Source organism: Apodemus sylvaticus, unplaced genomic scaffold, assembly GCF_947179515.1.
Source record: "Apodemus sylvaticus unplaced genomic scaffold, mApoSyl1.1 scaffold_290, whole genome shotgun sequence".
NCBI lineage: Eukaryota > Metazoa > Chordata > Mammalia > Rodentia > Muridae > Apodemus > Apodemus sylvaticus.
This window is the reverse complement of record NW_026263458.1, coordinates 101,085-120,283: the sequence shown is the minus strand read 5'-3', so window position 1 is coordinate 120,283 and position 19,199 is coordinate 101,085. Positions and strand designations below refer to the sequence as shown.

The 19,199-nt window shown below is 39.0% G+C and overlaps 1 protein-coding gene across 6 annotated transcripts in view; it reads right to left on the bottom strand.

Annotated features, from left to right (window-relative positions):
- LOC127676260 (ubiquitin-conjugating enzyme E2 G1-like) overlaps positions 1 to 19,199 on the bottom strand; it is a 122,089-nt gene that overhangs the window by 57,933 nt on the left and 44,957 nt on the right. For 4 of the 6 annotated variants that reach the window (XR_007975810.1, XR_007975808.1, XM_052172145.1 and 1 more), the window contains one exon: positions 521 to 646. The exons of 1 other annotated variant lie outside the window; for it this stretch is intronic. Coding sequence is in view for 2 of the 5 variants with exons in the window: in XM_052172145.1 (XP_052028105.1) it covers positions 521 to 646 (126 nt within the window). In the remaining 3 variants the exon portion in view is untranslated. Of the gene's footprint in view, positions 1 to 520; positions 647 to 7,180; positions 7,288 to 19,199 lie in introns of those variants that run through there. One more of the 6 variants, XR_007975809.1, reaches the window with a different exon arrangement.

The window sequence follows — 19,199 nt, the reverse complement described above, 5'->3', positions numbered from 1 at the left end:
GACGCAAGCAGGCAGGAAGCTTTTCACACACAACTGCACTGTCTGTCCATCAGCTTATGTCCTGGTTATGATCATCTTAGGGAAACTCATTAGTCTGCACGTGTATGTGTGTGTCTGTGTGTGTGTGTGTCTGTCTGTGTGTTACATATGTGTTACATTTCAATTCTCAAAGATTACTACCCTAACACATCCATTTTAAAAATAGTGACAATTAGAATAACTCTTCCCTAGAACTATGTGTAAAAAATGAAAAGGGGAAAAAGGGGATGAAATAAAAGAAGACACTTTATCACAATCAAAATCATTCGAATTATTGCCACAAAATTCTATTTCATTCAGTATCTTCAGAGGTTAAAAACTGTTGAGAAGCAAGTAAACACATTCATTTCCTAGCATGCACATGAGTGTGAAAGACAGTAAGAGGGTGGAACAAAGAATAATTATGTGGGAACAAACCTCAATAGGACAGTCAGAGAATGTGAGCATATTTAAGTGACTTAAATAAGAAAGAACAACATACCTCAAGTTGAGACGGATCAACTCCACAGCATGGGACTTTAAAATGTGCTTGCCAGTCCTGGTCACCAAGCCTGCCTTCCGATTTGTAACTGAGGCAATTTGGAGGCGGGGAGGGCACAAAATGTGCCTGTTGAGAGATTAGAAGAGGAAATTTTATATAGTCTGCAGGCAGTATTTTACAGAAATCCTGGTTGCATCAAGATACTTTATCTTAAAAACTACAGATATAATATACTCCTCTGACCACTCAAACACTTGTAAAAAGAGTTAATTACTAAGGTGTATAGCAACCAACAGTTAAATATATGAACCATAAGAAAACAACAATGAGGAATAACAGAATAGCTCACTGAGGGGTGACAGGACAGGGGAGCCACTCAGGGCTTCTTGAGTGCAAGCCTGTGTGCTAAGAAGCCAAACCAGCATTGCACTTAAGATTCTTTCTTTAAGGAGGAACTGGACAGTCATGTGGGTATCTGACACCGGGGCTGCCAAACACAAGTTCTACCACTGAGCCACACTCCAGTCAATACCCCAACTTACTCCATTTTCTTCTACTAATCATCAAGAAAATCATTATAAAACTTTTTACTCACTGTTGAAGAACTATTTATCAAGCTTCACATACCAAGTACAGGAAGTTGTGGGGACACCAAAATAAGACATGATCCCTGCTCACAGGTTTATAATCTACTACAGAATAAAAGCCATGTGCTAAAACGACCTAACATAAATAGAGATAGTGTTAAGGCAAGCACAGTAGATCCTTATGATTTAGGGAAGGATGCCTTCCCACTGATATGTGAAAGAAGCATCTAAGCAAAGGCTGCCTTTGTTCTAGGCCCTGAGAGACCACCAATATTCCTCTAGAGAAGTGATCTAGTTTCACTAGGGCGCAGGGAGGATGATGGATAAAGCAGTAATAAATGGGAAGATGCGTGGGTAATGGAACTATGGGTAAGAGTCCCACAGTCCACTCAGTTGCTATTCTGTTATCCACAAAGTCATCAACCAACTCTACAAAAAGACAACCTCAACACAGGGCAAATATTAATATTTTTAAAGAAAGTACATCTATGACAACACATTAAAACATAACTAAAAGGAAGCTAAGAGATCAATCAGGTAACTATTATAATAAACAGGTAAAATAAGCAGATAAGACTGATGAAAAAAAAAGCAAAACACAAAAGACACCGTGGGAATGAAATTAAAGCCCTAGGAATGACAGACAGGACATGTGTAAGGACATGGGACAGATAGCTCACTGGTTAAGAGCACGCTGCTCTTGTGGAGAGCCCAAGTTAGTTTTCATGTTGGGTGGCTCACATCTGCCTGTAATCTTGTTAATTCCAACTCCAGGGGATCCAATGTCCTCTTCCAGCCTCTGTAGGCACTTGCATGCATGTGCACACACAAGCCCCCCTCCCAAGATGCAGACACATACACACGATTAAACATGTGGATCACAAGAGCCAGTGTGACACTAGGGATCTGGCTGGCAGCACTTTCTAGAGAAAGCAGAATACAGTTTAGCTCAGTCTGAGGAGCAAAGGAATGTGTAATTTGGGCAGGAACAGTAAAATAACCTTTGGATGAATGGAAGAAAACAAAGTAGAAGAAATGGGGCTTGAAAAGCTAGCAGGGTTTAAAGAAGTGTCCCTAGGAACAGACAGCTTGTTTTCCACTATGGGAGGTTTAAAAAGAAAAATCTAGAGTGAGCGAAGCGTACCAAGACAGTTAAGAGGATATTGAAGATCTAAGCCAGAGGGAAAATGATATAAAGGGTCCTAGGAGAGAATGTGGTAAGAACACAAATGAAAAGGTTCTCTGAAGAGAGGAAAAAAATCCCTCAGACACAAAGGAATGATATAGAAATTTTTCCCTGGTAAGAAATTCAGGCATTAAGGCCAGGCAGTGATGAATACCCCTTTAACCCCAGCACTCAGGAGGCAGAGGCAAGTAGATCTCTGAATTTGAAGCTAGCCTGGTCTACAGAGTGAGTTCTAGACAGCCATGGCTACCCAGAGAAACCCTGTCTCAACCCAACAAAAACAAAGAAATTCAGGAATTGATGTGTGTATGTGTGTGTGTGTGTGTGTGTGTGTGTGTGTGTGTGTGTGTAAATAGGACCTACTCAGTCTACTCAGTTGCTTGCATATACATGCTTTGAGGACCAGACACTTGGCATTGAATAACCAATGAGAGGGCATCTTCCATAGGGAAGACAACCTCTCTCAGCATCCCTTAGTTTCCTGTAGTTCTTATCTGAGGTTGGGGTCCCACGGGATTTCCCTCTTCCACTTTTCCCCCCTCATTGTCCTTGTTCAGGCCCTGCCATATTGTAACAATTAAAGAAGATGAGGCCAGAAACTTGAGAAGGAGCAAGGGTGGGCCATGGAAGTTGTTAGAGGAAGGAAAGGGAATGGAGAGAAATGATGTAATTATATTTTACTTAAAACAATAATAAATACACTTAATGTTTTTAAAAAGAAACACAGATATTACAACTCCAGTTAAGAGCACAAACTAGAGAACAACTGGAGAAGAGAAAAGGAACAGTCTACTTAAAAAGGCACAATGAAGGTCAGAATCCATGAGTGGTGATCAGAAGACAGGTCAACTGCAGAGAGGGCTGCCCCTGAAAGTACTTAGGAAGTCTCCTCCCAGTCAAGACAATGTTGGCTTTAAGACAACGCATTGGGCTTAGTAGTTAAGAACATGTACAATTTTTTTTTTTACATGGGATCCAAGTTTAGTTCCCAGTACCTACATGAGATGGCTCACACCTGCTGTAACTATAGCTCCAGGGGATTTGATAATCAGGTGCATACATACATATATACATACATACATACGTATGTACATAGGTGCATTCGTTTTTTCTCTCTCTCTCTAAGATTTATTTATCTTTTAAAATTTAAAGAATTTTTTTTTAAAGGCAGTGTAGTTAGGAGTTGGAAATACTGACACTGAAATCTGAAATACTGAAAACCAATAAAGGGTTCTGAATGCAGACAGTAATGCCTTGCTCCAGAACATATAGCCCAGGAAAGAAACAGAACTTTGGGAACTATAGTGATCACATACATTCCCACACTGATGAGTTCATGTAAAAGAATTAAAATGCCAAGAATACATTTTAGACCAAATTATTTGATCTTTATTTATTCATAAACCCAATTCTAAATATATACAGAGCATTTTTTTAAAAAAAAATGGCTGCAAGTTTACTCCTGGCTAAAGAAATTCCCCAAAGCAAATAAAAACTGGAAATATTTTGAACTATATCACATATATGATTTGAATTAAGGAGAGAGGAGATGTCTAAGAATATTGCTTCATTAGCAGACATGAGACAAAGCTGAGGTGGTAAGCCCCCCATCCCTTACTGTTGACTCCTACCTCCAGGCCCATGTGATCCAAAGTCACATCAACTCTCTACCCAATTAGTGAGGATTGCATTAGGAGACCTCAGCACTTTTAGTCCAGAATCCCTCTAGAGACCAGGGAAAAGATGAGTTCCATCACATGGCCAGTATCAACAGCCACTGAACAAATATCTCAGGGACATGGACAAAGACATTTATCTGCTGTGCTGGCAGCCACTACAACCAGCCTTCCTAACAGAGTCCTTTCTGTAAGGACCGCTGTCTAAGTGACCTGTCATATAGCTTTATAAAGTAGCATTAATACTGTGGGTCAAAATGAGATTGATCTTTGAACTTCGTGGTCTCCTGTTGTCAACAGTGCATTATAAAACCAATACTAAATACTTTATAAACAGGTCTCCCTACAGTGTATTAGAGAAACAGTGCATATTTCATGCTCCATAGTTAGGTAGCCACATATCCATCAAGCTAATAAATTATTTATTAGATACCCCGAAGTGCAATAAGAGTCAATAAACTAACTTCTGAATACTTGTATGCAACTATTTCAATGGAAATTGTAACCTGGATGAGAAAACATTCTCACTAACAATGGCAGATGGAAGACCCTCTCTCAAGTATACCATTAGAAGGGAGCACATACGTTGAGAGAGAGAGAGAGAGAGAGAGAGAGAGAGAGAGAGAGAGAGAGAGAGAGGAGAAATTCCTGTCTAGAAGATAATTTTTGTTACTGAACTTTAAGCGATACCCAACACCATACACATTTCTTCTGTTTGTATATACAGGCCTCTGATTCCCCCATCCTCAGGGAAATAATAATTGGTAGAAACATGTCTATCATACCTCAACTCAGATGACAGCTCCTACTAATGCTTTGCAGTTGTGATTTCAAAGAAACTATGCAATGCCTTGAGAGTGTATACAACAAGGTCTGTGATATGCACGCAGTAAGGAATGCAGAAGTTATTAACCAAAGATTTAAAGGAACTTTAATTTATTTTTTCATTTCTTTTTTTCTCCCCTTGTATTTTTGGTTAAAGCTGCCAAGCCCTTAGATACATGTGATGCAGTCCCCAATGCCCAGTCCAACATCACTAGACTAGAATTAATCAGTGGTTAATTCTACCATTTCTGGAAGAGGACCTTCTGTTCTGGAATGTATTCCAGCCCTTCAAAGAAAAAATTCCTTCAGCTGGGAGTTATTTCTCAAACTATCAGAGGCGTGGACCTCTGTGTAGTATTGCGGTGCCATGGTTTCACATGCTGGCCACATTAATAGTGAAGAGCAAGCATCTGTAACCCACAGCTGTGTGTGCTCCAGCCCCAAAGCACCCGCAGGGCCGGTGCCAATGCAAACCACTCTTCCCGTCCCACATCAGAACCACACTGGTTTTCTTCAGGAGCCAGAGACTCGAGATACAGTTCTGAAAATGGGTTTTTTGGTACTTTCCACTCACGTGATGGGTATGGACTGTCAAGAAGAATACTGTCGGGGTCACTGGCTCTTTCCTTCTCCCACCCCACATCAAGTGGATAAGCTAGAAAGGGGAAAGTGAGGGGGGAGTGCAGTGGAGGACAGGCTCAATGAATAGCAGATACATGTATAAAATGTGCGTATATGCACAATGAATATATACAGTGAAAATATTTTTTTTTCAGAGAAGGAAAAACAAAAGTTATAGTGAAGTATCCTAAAAAGCCCCTGGGAAACAACCTAAACAGATAAACATACAGGGTTTTTTCCCCCACAGTATTTTTATTTTTCTTCCTAATATCTTATAGTTTTATTCCTATAGGCAAGAGTTGTGAAGGTTGAAACACATTTTATGAGGGTTAGGTGAAAAAAGCAGAAATAAAGGAGGAGCATGAGAGGGATGATTTCACATTACTTTCTCAAAAGACATCCCTGAGTCCTAGGCATCATGAAAGCGGATAGCAAAGCACAGACTGAGACTAACTTCTTTGTATTATTTTCGCTACTACAACCACTACTGCTAAGATGACTCTTCATATTAATGACTTTGGTATGTAGACAAACTATAAAAGATGCAGTCTCTGACCTCAAGTACTTATCGATGTATGTGGGGATTTACCACTCCTGCTAGATTTACTTTCTTTTTTTTTTTCTTTATTTTTTTTATTCGATATAATTTATTTACATTTCAAATGATTTCCCTTTTCTAGCCCCCCCTAGATTTACTTTCCTCTTCATACTCTAGCCCAGAGGAAGTGATCATCACTCAAGACATGGAGCCTTTCCATGAGTGGGGCTTATAGATGGCAAGGAGAAGGGGTATTTGCCCTTGGACACAGATGGTACTAGATCCAAAGCTCAGTGAGTCTGGTTTGCTTGCAGCAAAGAGAAAGACTAAAATTTCTTTTTAAAAAATGACAATGATCTAACTGAGCTTTATTAAAAAATCATAAAGTACACAGTACTCAGTATTTTATCCTATCACGCACATGTATGCACTGAACTGGTATCATACAGCTATCTCCATATGACTCAGCAGCTTCTGCCATACAGCAGCCCATGTGCCATTTATTCACATTGCATGCCCAGCAGTCAACTGTGTATGTGGTTAGAACTCCAGCAAGGAGACGTTTTTTAAACATAGGATTGACTATCTGTAGAAGCTTTTACTTACTGACCAAATCACTTAACCCAAATTTTCTACCTCCAAATGGTAGTAGTAGAAGTAATTCATAGAATCATTGTGAAAACCAAATACTTTGGTTAGTACAAAAGGTTTACCTAGTTTCTAGACATAGATACTCAACAAATATGAATCTCTCTCTCTCTCTCTCTCTCTCTCTCTCTCTCTCTCTCTCTCTCTCTCTCTCACACACACACACACACACACACACACATATGCACAGTATGTGTGTGTGTGTGTGTGTGTGTGTGTGTGTGTGTATAGATTTCAAACTAGATGGCTTTGGGCATTTTTGTTTGGCCTGTGTTTTAATTAATGGCCAACATATAAAGTTCACATATAAAGGGTGAGTTAGACAGAGACAAAAGGTAAGTGTTGGGAAACTAAAGGCATAGCATAAATATTCCTTTTCAAAAACTCTAAACTGGGGTGGAACAGAAGCTCCTGTCTTTTTAGCAGGCATCCCTCCCCCACCAGTCTCTTCAACCATCACCTGTTTTCCTCATTTTGTTGTTTGCCTGGCTACTTGAGCCTTTCAAGTACTACATATGGAGAGTTCATTCCCACACACAAAGGAAAATGGTATTTAAACAAGGCTGGCCTTGAACTCACTGAGATCCACCTTCCTCTGCCTCCTGAGTGCTGGGATTAAAGGTGTGCACCACCATGCACAGCTCCACATGTTTTCCATTGCATTTTCTTTCAATCAATGGAAATCTTTTCTCTGAAAAATGAAGATGTGAATTCTGAACATGGGGGAAGAGCAGTGCAGAGCCTGGGTGTCTTAGCCTTTGTAATTTGAGGCATCCCGCGGGGAGGTTGGGGGTGACTAATTTAATATGATTGCTTTACAACCAAGGAAACTGAGGCTGAACACAAAATGAGTTGGTAACAGAACCAGGACCATTTTCTAGGCTTGGGTCTACCATATTGCTTTGACAGCAGAGTTTAAAGCAGTGGCCATATATTGAAAACTCATGGTATACCAGAGTTTCTCCTACTGACCTGACAAAACCAAATATAAAACTTTCAAGAAACTTCCCAGGCAAATTGTATTTAAACTGAGAACTTAAAATAGGTAAGATTGGAAGTCATCAACAGTTGGACAGATTCTAGCTCTTTGCATATAGCCCCATGAGCCAGACAATGAACTTTTCCAAGCACAAGCCCTGGTAGATACTCTGACTCGTGGCTAACTCCAGCACTGGGCATTCTATATACGGTACATAGAAAAAACAGTGTTTCCATGCCCTGCTTTCCAGAGATTGAAAAGCCAAGCCATATCCTAAGAGTTAAGGAAGAAAGCAAATATGTCCATTGGCTAAGATCACTCACTCTATAAGGCATAGTGACAAGTTACATAAAGATGGAATTGGTCAAAAATCCAGCAACTAGAATTCTTACCTTAATCATTATAGACATTTATTGCATTCAGTGTTTACCTGCTGTATGCCAGATACTGTGAAAAGGATCAAAATTCCCCTACATACATTCCATTTTTCTTTTCATAAGCCTTATTATAAAAATGCAAATAAATAAAAACACGACATACCAGACCCAAAGCCTATGTAAGGTAATGAACTTATGTTCTGTTAGAACTGCAACTCAAAGTAGAATCTAGGATTTTTCATATTAAATTTTACTCTTTAAGTATTGAATATATTTTATGTATTCATCTAATAAAAAAAAGCCCAAACTCTATGACAACATTTCAATCAGAAAAAACTACTCTGTTCCCTTAACTCATCAATGACCTGAAATCAATCACCACATCATTCCCTTGTGCTTAGCTTTTCTTCATGTTACAGGGTATCCACAAGTACATTTGTCAACATCTACACATACGTTAGTGACTTGATTCTGCATGAGAGAAAAGATGTGATTCATTTGTTTTTGAGGCCATGTGACCTTGCTTAATAATGTAGATTCTAAGTCCTATATATATTCTAATTTCTCTATTATATATATGTATATAATCTATATCAGTGTGTGTGTGTGTGTGTGTGTGTGTGTGTGTGTATTAGAGTAGATTAGTATCCATCCACTTGACCTGAGCGAGCAGGAACAGGGGTCCTTAATGACAAGGTGTTGAGTGAAAGACCAGGGATAACAAATAAAGAAGATGAGAACAACGATGACAAAGGCTATAGTTAGGACCAGGAGCTCTTCTATAAGCCTATGATGCAGTCCAAGCAAGTTTACTAAGAAGTACAGTATTTGAGATACTATTTGTAGCCAAAGTCTGATCATGTTGACAGAGAGAACAAGAGATACCTCATATGTATTTGTGTGTGTGTGTGTGTGTGTGTATGTGTATGATTCCCATTTGTATCAAATACATTTCATTTTGTTTTCCATAAGCCCCATGAGGTAGGTACTAATGAGGTAGGTACTAATATCAATGTGTCTCCCTTATCAATGAGGAAACTAGCAGGATGAAATCACTTGGCCAAATCTTGTTGAGGTGAAAATTTAAGACTGAGTGGGTCTACTTTCAAAGCATGTACTCACCTCAACTGGCTGTGTTGTTTCATTTTTACCATTTCCTTGAAAATTGTCAAATACTATCTTGATTCCTTAAGAAGTAAAAGTATTTGTCAATTGTTTTTCAATCTGAACACCACTTAACATGAATCTCTTTAGGGCTTGGGGAAATTATTTCCCAGAAGAGTTTAAACCAAAAGAAATCTGCGAATACACCATTTTTAAAATTTCAATAATCTACCAAGTTTATCCTTTTTGTAGTCAGCTTATCATTTTATGTACAATAATTACATATTGTACAACTAACATGTACATTTTCGTGCTTTTAGAATTTGTTTTAATTTATTATGATATTTCTATGGAATATTATGTAGCTGTTAAAAAGAAAGAGAAAAATGTCTATAAACATAGTGCCAACGCTCTGCTGTATTTAATTTGCGAAATTATTTTGAGGTAGAAAAAAATTAGGCCACAAATACAAATACTGATACTTAAAATTTTCTGTAAACAAGTTTTTGAGTTATCCTACATGATCTTTTTAAAATCATCTCCAAGCAAATTTCTTGGATCTCCAAGAAAGTTATCCTACATGATCTTTTTAAAATCATCTCCAAGCAAATTTCTTGGATCTCCAAGAAAATCACAAAAGGTGCAGAAAATCCTCACTGTCTGTGGCATTACTGTCTAAAGTATAAAATAAAAAGAGAGTACAAAGGAGAGAAGAGCCCAATACTGTGGCCTGGACACACAGATGACCAAACAGAGTTACAGGGTTTATAGGTCCAAATAAGCTAAGCAACTTCGTTTCTTCTCTGGAGGAGGCTGGAAACAGTGCCCATGTCTTCAGAGTTATACCATTTTAAACAAAGTCCCCTCACTTCCTGACTTCCGGGTTAGTCAGGCAGGCATGTACAAACCCTAAGTGGAAAGAGAAGGTATAAATACTTGCTCTCTTAAAGTCCCCAAATCAGTGCAAGTGTTGCTAGCTGCAGTATGAATGCAGCAGAAATAATTTGGTCCTGAGAGGACTTGTGACAGCACTCTAAACAGGAAGGCATCATGAGGAAGTACACAGGAGCACTGCACCTTGGACAGACAGATGCAATGAATTAATAAGAGGTGAGATTATATAGGTCAACTGCACAGGCCTTGAGACTGGAGAACCATGCTCTTCAACCAGTCAATGCAAGCTTTGTGGTTTTCTAGGAACAATGGGCAGTGAATATAAGAAGAGAGAGAGAGAGAGAGAGATCGAAACAGTAAGTATTCGGTTGGCAGGGGTTGGGGTGAGGGTTGTATGTCCACATTCCCGCAGAATACAAGGTACAAGAACAAAAGAGCTTGCTGTTTTTCTGTATGCTACAAGTATATAAACACTTGGAAATACAGTATATTTAAACAGAAAAGGGAAAGCCCATAACATGGTAGCACCTGAGGCCCCTCCACCTGCAATTAGATGAAATAAATTAGCAATTTACAAGTACTTCCATTTTAAAAAGATCATGTAGGATAACTCAAAAACTTGTTTACAGAAAATTTTAAGTATCAGTATTTGTATTTGTGGCCCAATTTTTTTCTACCTCAAAATAATTTCGCAAATTAAATATAGCAGAGCGTTGGCACTATGTTTATAGACATTTTCTACCTTATAATCCCAACTGGAAGCTCACCCCAAAACAACAGCACCTATGGCTTTGCTATAAACTACAGAGACACTACGCCCAGTGTTTACATCTCTATAGGGGATCACCTGTCCATGCTGTTTAGGAAGGAGCCTCTTTCCAGAACTCACAGTAAACTACTAAACCAGGAGGCCAGTGTATATGCTCTCTCGCACAAGCACTTAAATCTTTGTGATTTTCCACACTCAAGAGCCTTCCTCTCAGGCCCCAAACTCAGTGTGTGTGAATCAGACCTTTGTAACTGTTCTCATATAACTGTTCCCTGCCCATTTCAGAGTTTTGTTAACAAACAATTAAACCTCCTACTCGTCTGGGCTTAAAAGCAAATTCAAGTGTTTAACTTCTATAGCCTTACCACATTTGGCAAACTGCCCAGTATTCAAAGGTATTTAAGAAATTTGGATGAAGGAATGAACACTAGATGAGGAGAGGGGCTAAGCCCAGGGTGTGCTTATCCAGGCTGCTCCCTCAACAGCACTGGAAGCCTTTGCTGACTGAGCACTTTGCCTTGTTTTCTTTGTTCCCTCAGCTCCTCAGCCTGTCAGAGCATTCATCATTAGCCAGTAAAGACTCACTTGTAAGATGAGGCGTCTTCATTACTGAATTTTGTCGTTTCTTTTAAAGTTTCTAGTTAGAATCATATTTTAAAGGTTTTCAGATCAAAACAAAAGGAAAATAAAATAAAGAACTGACAAAGTCCAAGCTAAGGCCAGATTCATGAAGACGTGCTTCTAAATGTCCTTTCCTAAATATTTAACCAACTGTAGGTAAACTGCCTAGGGTACCATGAACACTTGATGCTGGCTGAGACAATGTAAAAGAAAGTCCTCCATCTTCCTCCATGATCTCTTCAACATGACATTCTAAATGCTTTTAAGGAAAGCAAGTGCTACCTCTAAGAAACCACGAATTAAAACCTTCAAGAAGAGCCTCTCTTCTGGCTGGGGATATATCTCAGAAGAAAGTGCTTGCTCAGAATACATACATACAAACATACATACATACATACATACCCTCTCTATATGCCCAAAGAAGTGCAGCCTCTGTTCCCTCTCATAACACTTCTTTATCCCTTATACTATGGATTCATCAATTACTCTTAGTCACAACTCATAAAATGATGTAAATGTTTTTCTGGTATATAAGCTCCTTCATGGTATATTTTCCTAAGCAAATTGTTTTGTACATATTTTCAATTATTATTAAAAATGTTTGCCAGTGTGGGTGGATATGGATTGTACCTCGAACATGCATGATCAGCCCTCTACCACTAAGCTGTCTAACGTTATTCTCCTTTTAATATGATAGTGTAAAGATTCTACTTAACATACAGAATTCCCATCTGAAGGCAAAAATCAACTGCCGTGCAATGTTTTTAAGAACACTTTTAAAAATTATGCCTTAAAAAAGAAATGAATATGACAAGGACATATGCTCCACTATGTTCATAGCAGTCTTATTTATTATAGCCAGAAGCTGGAAAGAACCCAGATGTCCTTCAACAGGAGAATGGATACAGAAAATGTGGTATATTTACACAATGGAATACTACTCAGCTATTAAAAACAATGACTTCATGAAATTCTTAGGCAAATGGATGAAACTAGAAAATATCATCTTGAGTGAGGTAACCCAATCACAAAAGAACACACATGGTATGTACTCACTGATATGTGGATATTAACCCAAAAGCTTGGAACACCCAGGAAACAATTCACAGACCACATGAAGCTCAAGAAGAAGGAAGACCAAAGTGTGGGTTCTTTGATCCTTTTTAGAAGGGGGAACAAAATACTCAGAAAATACTGAGAAAAGGTATGGAGCAAAGACTGAAGGAAAGGTCATCCAGAAACTGCCCCACCTGGGGATTCATCCCATATACAGTCACTATTGTGGATGCCAAGAAGTATATGCTGACAGGAGCCTGATATAGTTTTCTCCTGAGAGGCTCTGTCAGAGCCTGAGAAATAGAGGCGGATGCTTGCAGGCAACCATTGGACTGAGCACGGGGTCCCCAATGGAGGAGCTAGAGAAAGGACTGAAGCAGTTGAAGAGGTTTGCAACTCCATAGAAAGAACAACAATATCAACCAACCAGAGCTCCCAGGGTCTAAACCACCAACCAAAGAGTATACATGGAGGGACCCAAGGCTCCAGTCACATATGTAGCAGAGGATGGCCTTTGTGAGGCATCAATGGAAGAAGAGGCCTTGGTTCTATGAAGGCTCGATGCCCCAGTGTAGGGGAATTTGAGGGCAGGGAGACAGAAGTGTGTGTGTGTGTGTGTGTGTGTGTGTGTGTGTGTGTGTGGCATACACTCAAACAATCAGGAGCGGGTGAGATTTTCTGGATTTTCTAGCTGGGGGGAGGGAATTGGGAAGATTGAAATGTAAATAAATAAAATATCCAATAAAAATTATATGAAAACAAACAAACAAAAAAAGAAACGAATTTAGAAGTCATAGTTCCCCTGCTACCTGTAGTCCAAATGAAGCTGTGTGACAAAGGGTTACCTTCAGGTGGGAAGCTGTTTGGGATGCCTTTGTTTCTTTCTTGAATTCATTCTGATTTACTAGTGCCCAGCATGATAAAGAAATATACACCAGTAGAATAAATGTTGAGTCTGGAATACTTTTAATGTTTTCACTTCCCTCTTGAACCAAAACCTCCATCTTTAAGTATAATTAATTGGTGACTGAAACTTTAAGGAACATTAAGAGAGTCATTACCATATCAAAACATTTGAACAATGCCATCAGTGTGTTTTCGGGCCAGCCAATTAATCAAAAGAGGTTTCGTGAGGTTGTACATAAAACTTAGTGTTTTAATCTTAGAACTAAAATTCTCATGCACTCTTGGAAATCAAGTATTTAGACTGTATTTAGATTCTGATTCTGTGCTGACAACAACAAAAGACATGGTGTTAAGTAAACACAGCCTTAAAAAGAAAAAAAAATAAAACACAACTTGGCGTTTGTATATAACAAAGTAACAGAAAAAGTGTGAGTTGCCCAATGAACCAAAACACAATGCAGCCTTCATGGCTACAGCCAGTGAGCTCTGAGCAAAGGAAGGGGATTCCACAACCTCCTAAATATGCTCTCAGTTAGATCCTGGATGAGCACTTTAGTAGTGATTAAAACTTATGATACTGCAGAGAGCCTTATGTCAAGATGTTTCCACGTTCCTTAATGTCGTGTGAACATCCCAGGTCAAATACAACATGACACTAATAGTCTGAAAGAAAAGAGGATAAGCCAGAAACTATTTTAACAGACTTAACAGGGTCCTCTTTGCAGTGGTTGTGGGAGAGACATGGCAGAGGCTGAACATTAACAATGTGATTAAAATCAAAAAGATTTTAAAGTATATTTTTTTAAATCCTGAAATGCATGTCCTGGTAAATTTCTATATAAATTTGATTTACAAATTCTACCGAAAGAGTGACACAGCTGGCAGAATAAATAACTACAATAAATCATTATTAAATAACTGTAAATCTTTGTAATGACATAATGCCTAACATAAAAAAAAAAAGTATGCAGCAATGAACCTTCAGTAGAAGAAAAGTACTCTTCACACAGGAAAGCAAATTACAAAACTTACCATGCCCATATCACAATATGATTCAATGACTAAACAGGGAAATACAATTCACATAAATTGTACTGAAGCCTACAGCAGAGCTGAGCTTACTATCCTATCAAAACAGTGTATGGCAAGGGGTAACACGCTCCGGCGGCTCCCACTGACGATCACACGCACAGCAGGTAAGTCTTACAGGTACAGCTGCATCCAATATTTTGTTAGACAATAAAAACATATTCCAGGTATCAATCAACAAGCGCTGTTTGTCCTTTCTCCCGAAGTTTCATAAATATTCTGTAGCAATAATTTATCAGCCTGCCACACTCTCTTCCCTCCATACGCAGCTCCACCCTACTTCAAAATAAACTTTTTCAAAAGACGTAGAGTTACATTCTTTTTGATGCAGAGCAGATGGGTAGCTACAGTAGTAACACATTACTTTAGATACCGCTTCAGGTAAATCACTCCAAACATCTCTGCATTATTGAGCTCTCTGAAGCTTTTCTTTGTCAATGTTCAGAGGCTTGGTACCCTGTGGCAACCAACAGGGTTCATGGCTCTAGCCAGCAAGATGAACTCCAGCAGATGACAGGCCTCAGAGTTCCTGCTCTCAACCTATGATTGCGGTCTCTGCCTCTCAGGAAGGGTAAATTATTAACCAACACTTTCATGGGAGAACTGTCTAAGACAAACCCATTAAAACTGTGAGACCACCAAATATTTCACACCATCAGTTGGTAAAGTCTCTGTCCAGGTCACCATTGCTTTCTCTTGATTGTATTTATACTTCAGTTCCCCAACACTAGTCTTCATAAAATGGAAAGGGATTCCTGAAGGCTACCTCTTCCTACTTTTCTATTTGTCAGACCCGGTCAGCAAAAGCATTTCTTCATAGGAAGCCAACCCCCTGCTTCTTTGAATCCTTTTAGATTTACCAGAACAGGAGGCTGATTTAAGCAGGTGGCTCCAGGACAAAAGATACACAAACTGATCTATGTAATACAGTAGATGGCAGACAGTCCTAATTTTAAACTAGATCAAAAACATTTTGCAAATGAGAATTTTTCCCACCTATATGTCCTTTTTCAATTTGTTGCAGCAACTAAGATAGTCATGAAGTGAGTCTACTCTAGACACACACTTGGAGCTCCAACTCGGTATTTCTTCCCAATAAGACACTTCCCTCTTCACCGTCACTTCCGAGCCACACAAAACCATTCTCTGTGCATCCCCCACTCTCCTGGGAGAGAAAAGCATCTGTGCTATGGTTGCAAATCCAACACATTCCAGATCAAATAAATAAGCCAGTAAACGGATACCTAACTGTGCCGGGGGGGATAAACATCTACAAGTTATGTGTGGAAACAAATGAAAATATTTCCAAATAAGCAAAAGTTCAAAGGAGGGCAGCAAGACAGAAGGAACAAGAGGATTCCAGGTCTCAAGGGAGGCGCAGGAGCAGGAGAACAGTCAGCACACCCAAGAGACTCAGAGAAGGTACAACTCTGTGAGTAGCATAGGCCAAGGGGAGGAACCCCTAAGCACACACACTACTGCAGAAGGCACAGATCTGGATTACAAGTGTTGGCAACCTAAATGTTCTACCACAGTGTTCAGGAAAAGCACTAAAAGATAAAAATAATAGCCACTGCTAGGACTATGCCTCCTGGATCAACCACTTAAGAATGATTTACTTGTGTTAAATCTATGATTACACAGCAGAAGAAATGACCCCCTTTCTCCTCTCACTTTCTGTGTCCCTACATACCAGCCTATCCAGCTACCAACATCCAGTTGAGGGCCACAAAGCCCTATCATCAGCCTACATAGGAATGGCCCCCAAAGACTCTGTGTTTAAATGATTGGGCCATAGGGAGTTATTGGCACTATTATGGAGCGTGGCTTTGTTCAGAGTAGGTGTGGCCTTGTTGAAGGAAGTGTGTTACTGAGTAATAGGCTTTGAGGTCTCCTGTGCTCTAGCTATGTCGGGCATGACACACAGTCTCCTGCTGCCTGCCTTGGGATCAAAATGTAGACCTCTCAGCTCCTTCTCCAGCACCATTCCTGCCTGGCCTGCAATCTGCTGTGTTAGCCACCATGACCATAATGGACTAAACCTCTGAAACTGTAAGCCAGCCTCAATTAAATATTTTCTGTTAGAAAAGTTGTCATGGCATCTCTTCATAGCATTAAAACCCTAATGAGACAATCGATTTCTACACAACAGATGAATTTTCTAGTGTAAATCCATCTCCAAGGCTCTGTGCAACAGCAACTTCAAACCTGACTTCTCAACTCTGCCCACCTTAGCAAGTGATGTCATCCACCACTCTGAACTCGGAAATGACTTTTTCCTTTTATACACACCACTCTCTCCTTCCTCAATTTTGTAAAACAAGTGTTTCCTTGGAGACATAGTGTATCTGAGTCTTTTCTCTAACTTTTGGAACAGAGGTAAATCTCTCTAAGGATTGAACCCAGTCTCTAGATTTACAGTATAATGATAACACCAGTATAGAGATGGTAAGATTTGTTACTTAGCAAATCAACTCAACATATGTATAAATGATTGTCTTGGATCCAAATATCCTCATGGAGATTTAAGAGAGACTATCCCAAAGGGGAAACACTTTATCAATTTTAATTTTATTATTTTCACCTACTTTTCCCTAACTTTTCAGCGGTTTTGAGCTACCTTACAAGTGCATACCTTTCAATACCTACTCAGTAATGTGTGTTCTTTCTTGATGAGAATGTGTTTGTTGTTTTTGTAGCTGGCAGAATGATTGCATTTCCCAGAAGCCTTGTTGTTCTTCTAATACTTTTCTTATGCAATCAATCTCTAGAGCCTTCCAGTATCTCTACCTTCACTTACTCTCTAGTCCACTAGCTACATCCCAACAAGCATGCACTTTCACAGTTAAAATAACCCCCTGCCTCAGCTTTGTGGATTTGCATTTTCTCCTTTTGAACTGATTTTTGAATTAAAGCTGAGTCTCCCAAGTCCTCTAAAAGGAACATGATTTTCAACCTCTGCCAACCTTCCCAGTTTTGATCACCTGACTCCTCTCCCAGTGACCAGTGTTTCTACCAGTCATCTCACATAGATCTCATAGAATATCTATGAAGGTGTTCTGAATTCATTCCATTCGAGTACCAAAATGAGCTGTTATCAGTCTCAATGTAAGCAAGTCTTATAAATTATCACCTATTTAGTGTTATACCAAAATATCTTATATCTTTATAATATTTAAATTTTGATATTTGATAAATATTTAACAAATTAAAAACACAGTTAAACCCTGTCCTCTTTCTTGTTCTTTTCCTAGGTTCTTTGTTGTATTTGTCACTAAATACAACAGTGGTAAAGCTCTTTGGACCTATATCCCCAGTATTAGCGGAAAGAGACTAAATAAATACTTCTGAGTTTATCCTTCAATAGCTGGGCAGAACAGGGACAGAAACTGCTTAAAGCTCATTTTATCTTTATGTACTTACCTATTAGATTTCTAATCTTAGATCTCCTGCCGTAGTAGAGTATCTTGAATCCTGTCATTTTGCAGGCTTCCTGCATTAGGTTTGATTACTAAACAGGAAGCCATTTTCATAAAGATTCCAATGCCTTACCACCCCTGCTTTCTGAAGAGCACTATGTGAAAACAGATAAACTCAGGCCCTGCAGTTTGAGTCCAGTAAGTCCTTATACAATTTCTTGATAATTGTTGAGCATGACATAATTAGAAATGCCCTCATGTGTCAAAAGGGTGGAGATGGTGCTTCTGTATGACAAAACCAGTTATGTTTGGGTATGTCTTCAAACTCATTTGTCAAAACTACATTCGTGGACAATATCAATGCAACTGTCAATGAAATCCTGCTCTTCTTAGCAATCATCACATGTTGGTTATATATTTGACACCATGACACTATTAAAATGATTTTTTCTTTGTCTTGATACTAGGGATAAACATGGACCTCAAATATGCTAGGCAAGTACGTTATCACTGAGATACATCCCTGGCCCAGCAACCTCTGATTAAAAGATAAAACCTATCTATGAAGATGTTCTTAATTCATTCAGTTCATTGGAGTACCAAAATGGGCTGTTACCAGTCCTCATGTAAGGAAGTCTTATAAATTACCACACATTTTTTTTACTATACCAAATAGCTTTTATTCCTTTATCGTATTTAAACTTAATAAATATTTAACAAATTTAAAACACAGTAAGGTACATACATGGTCACCATAACAAGTTAACAAAATTCCAATGTCTTTAAACAAGAGAAACTTACATTCTGTTGGGCAGGTCTCACTGAGCCAATCTCAAAGTGTAGCATCTTCAAGAGGTGCTAATAGACAATCTGCTTCCCAGTCCTTTCCAGGTTCAATAGGCTGTCTGGATTACTTGGCTTGTGCCCCCTTGTTCTATCTTCACAGGCAGGATGCTATATCTGACCATTCTTCCTTCCAGTATTATAGCTTTCTCCCTCACCATAGCTAGAAAAACTTCACAACTCTTAACTACCCATGCAATTAAATTAGGTCTACATAAATTACCCCGGAGTACCTCCCTTATCTCATAGTCCTTAACCTTAATCACATCTCTAACATCCCTAAGGTTAAGATTTGCAGGCTCTTTTATTGTCAATGTATGTGGTGTGCATGTCTATATGAAAGTGTTCGTGTGTGTCTGTTGGTATGAAAGGTTGATGTTGGATGCTTGGTCACCTATTTCTGCAGGGTCTCTCAACTGAACCCAGAGCTCACTGGTTCACTTAGTCTAGATTATGAGCTTATTCTAGGCATCACTTGTCTCTGCTTCCCAAGCACCGAAATGACATGTGGACTGTTATCAAGTAGTCCTGACATTTATCT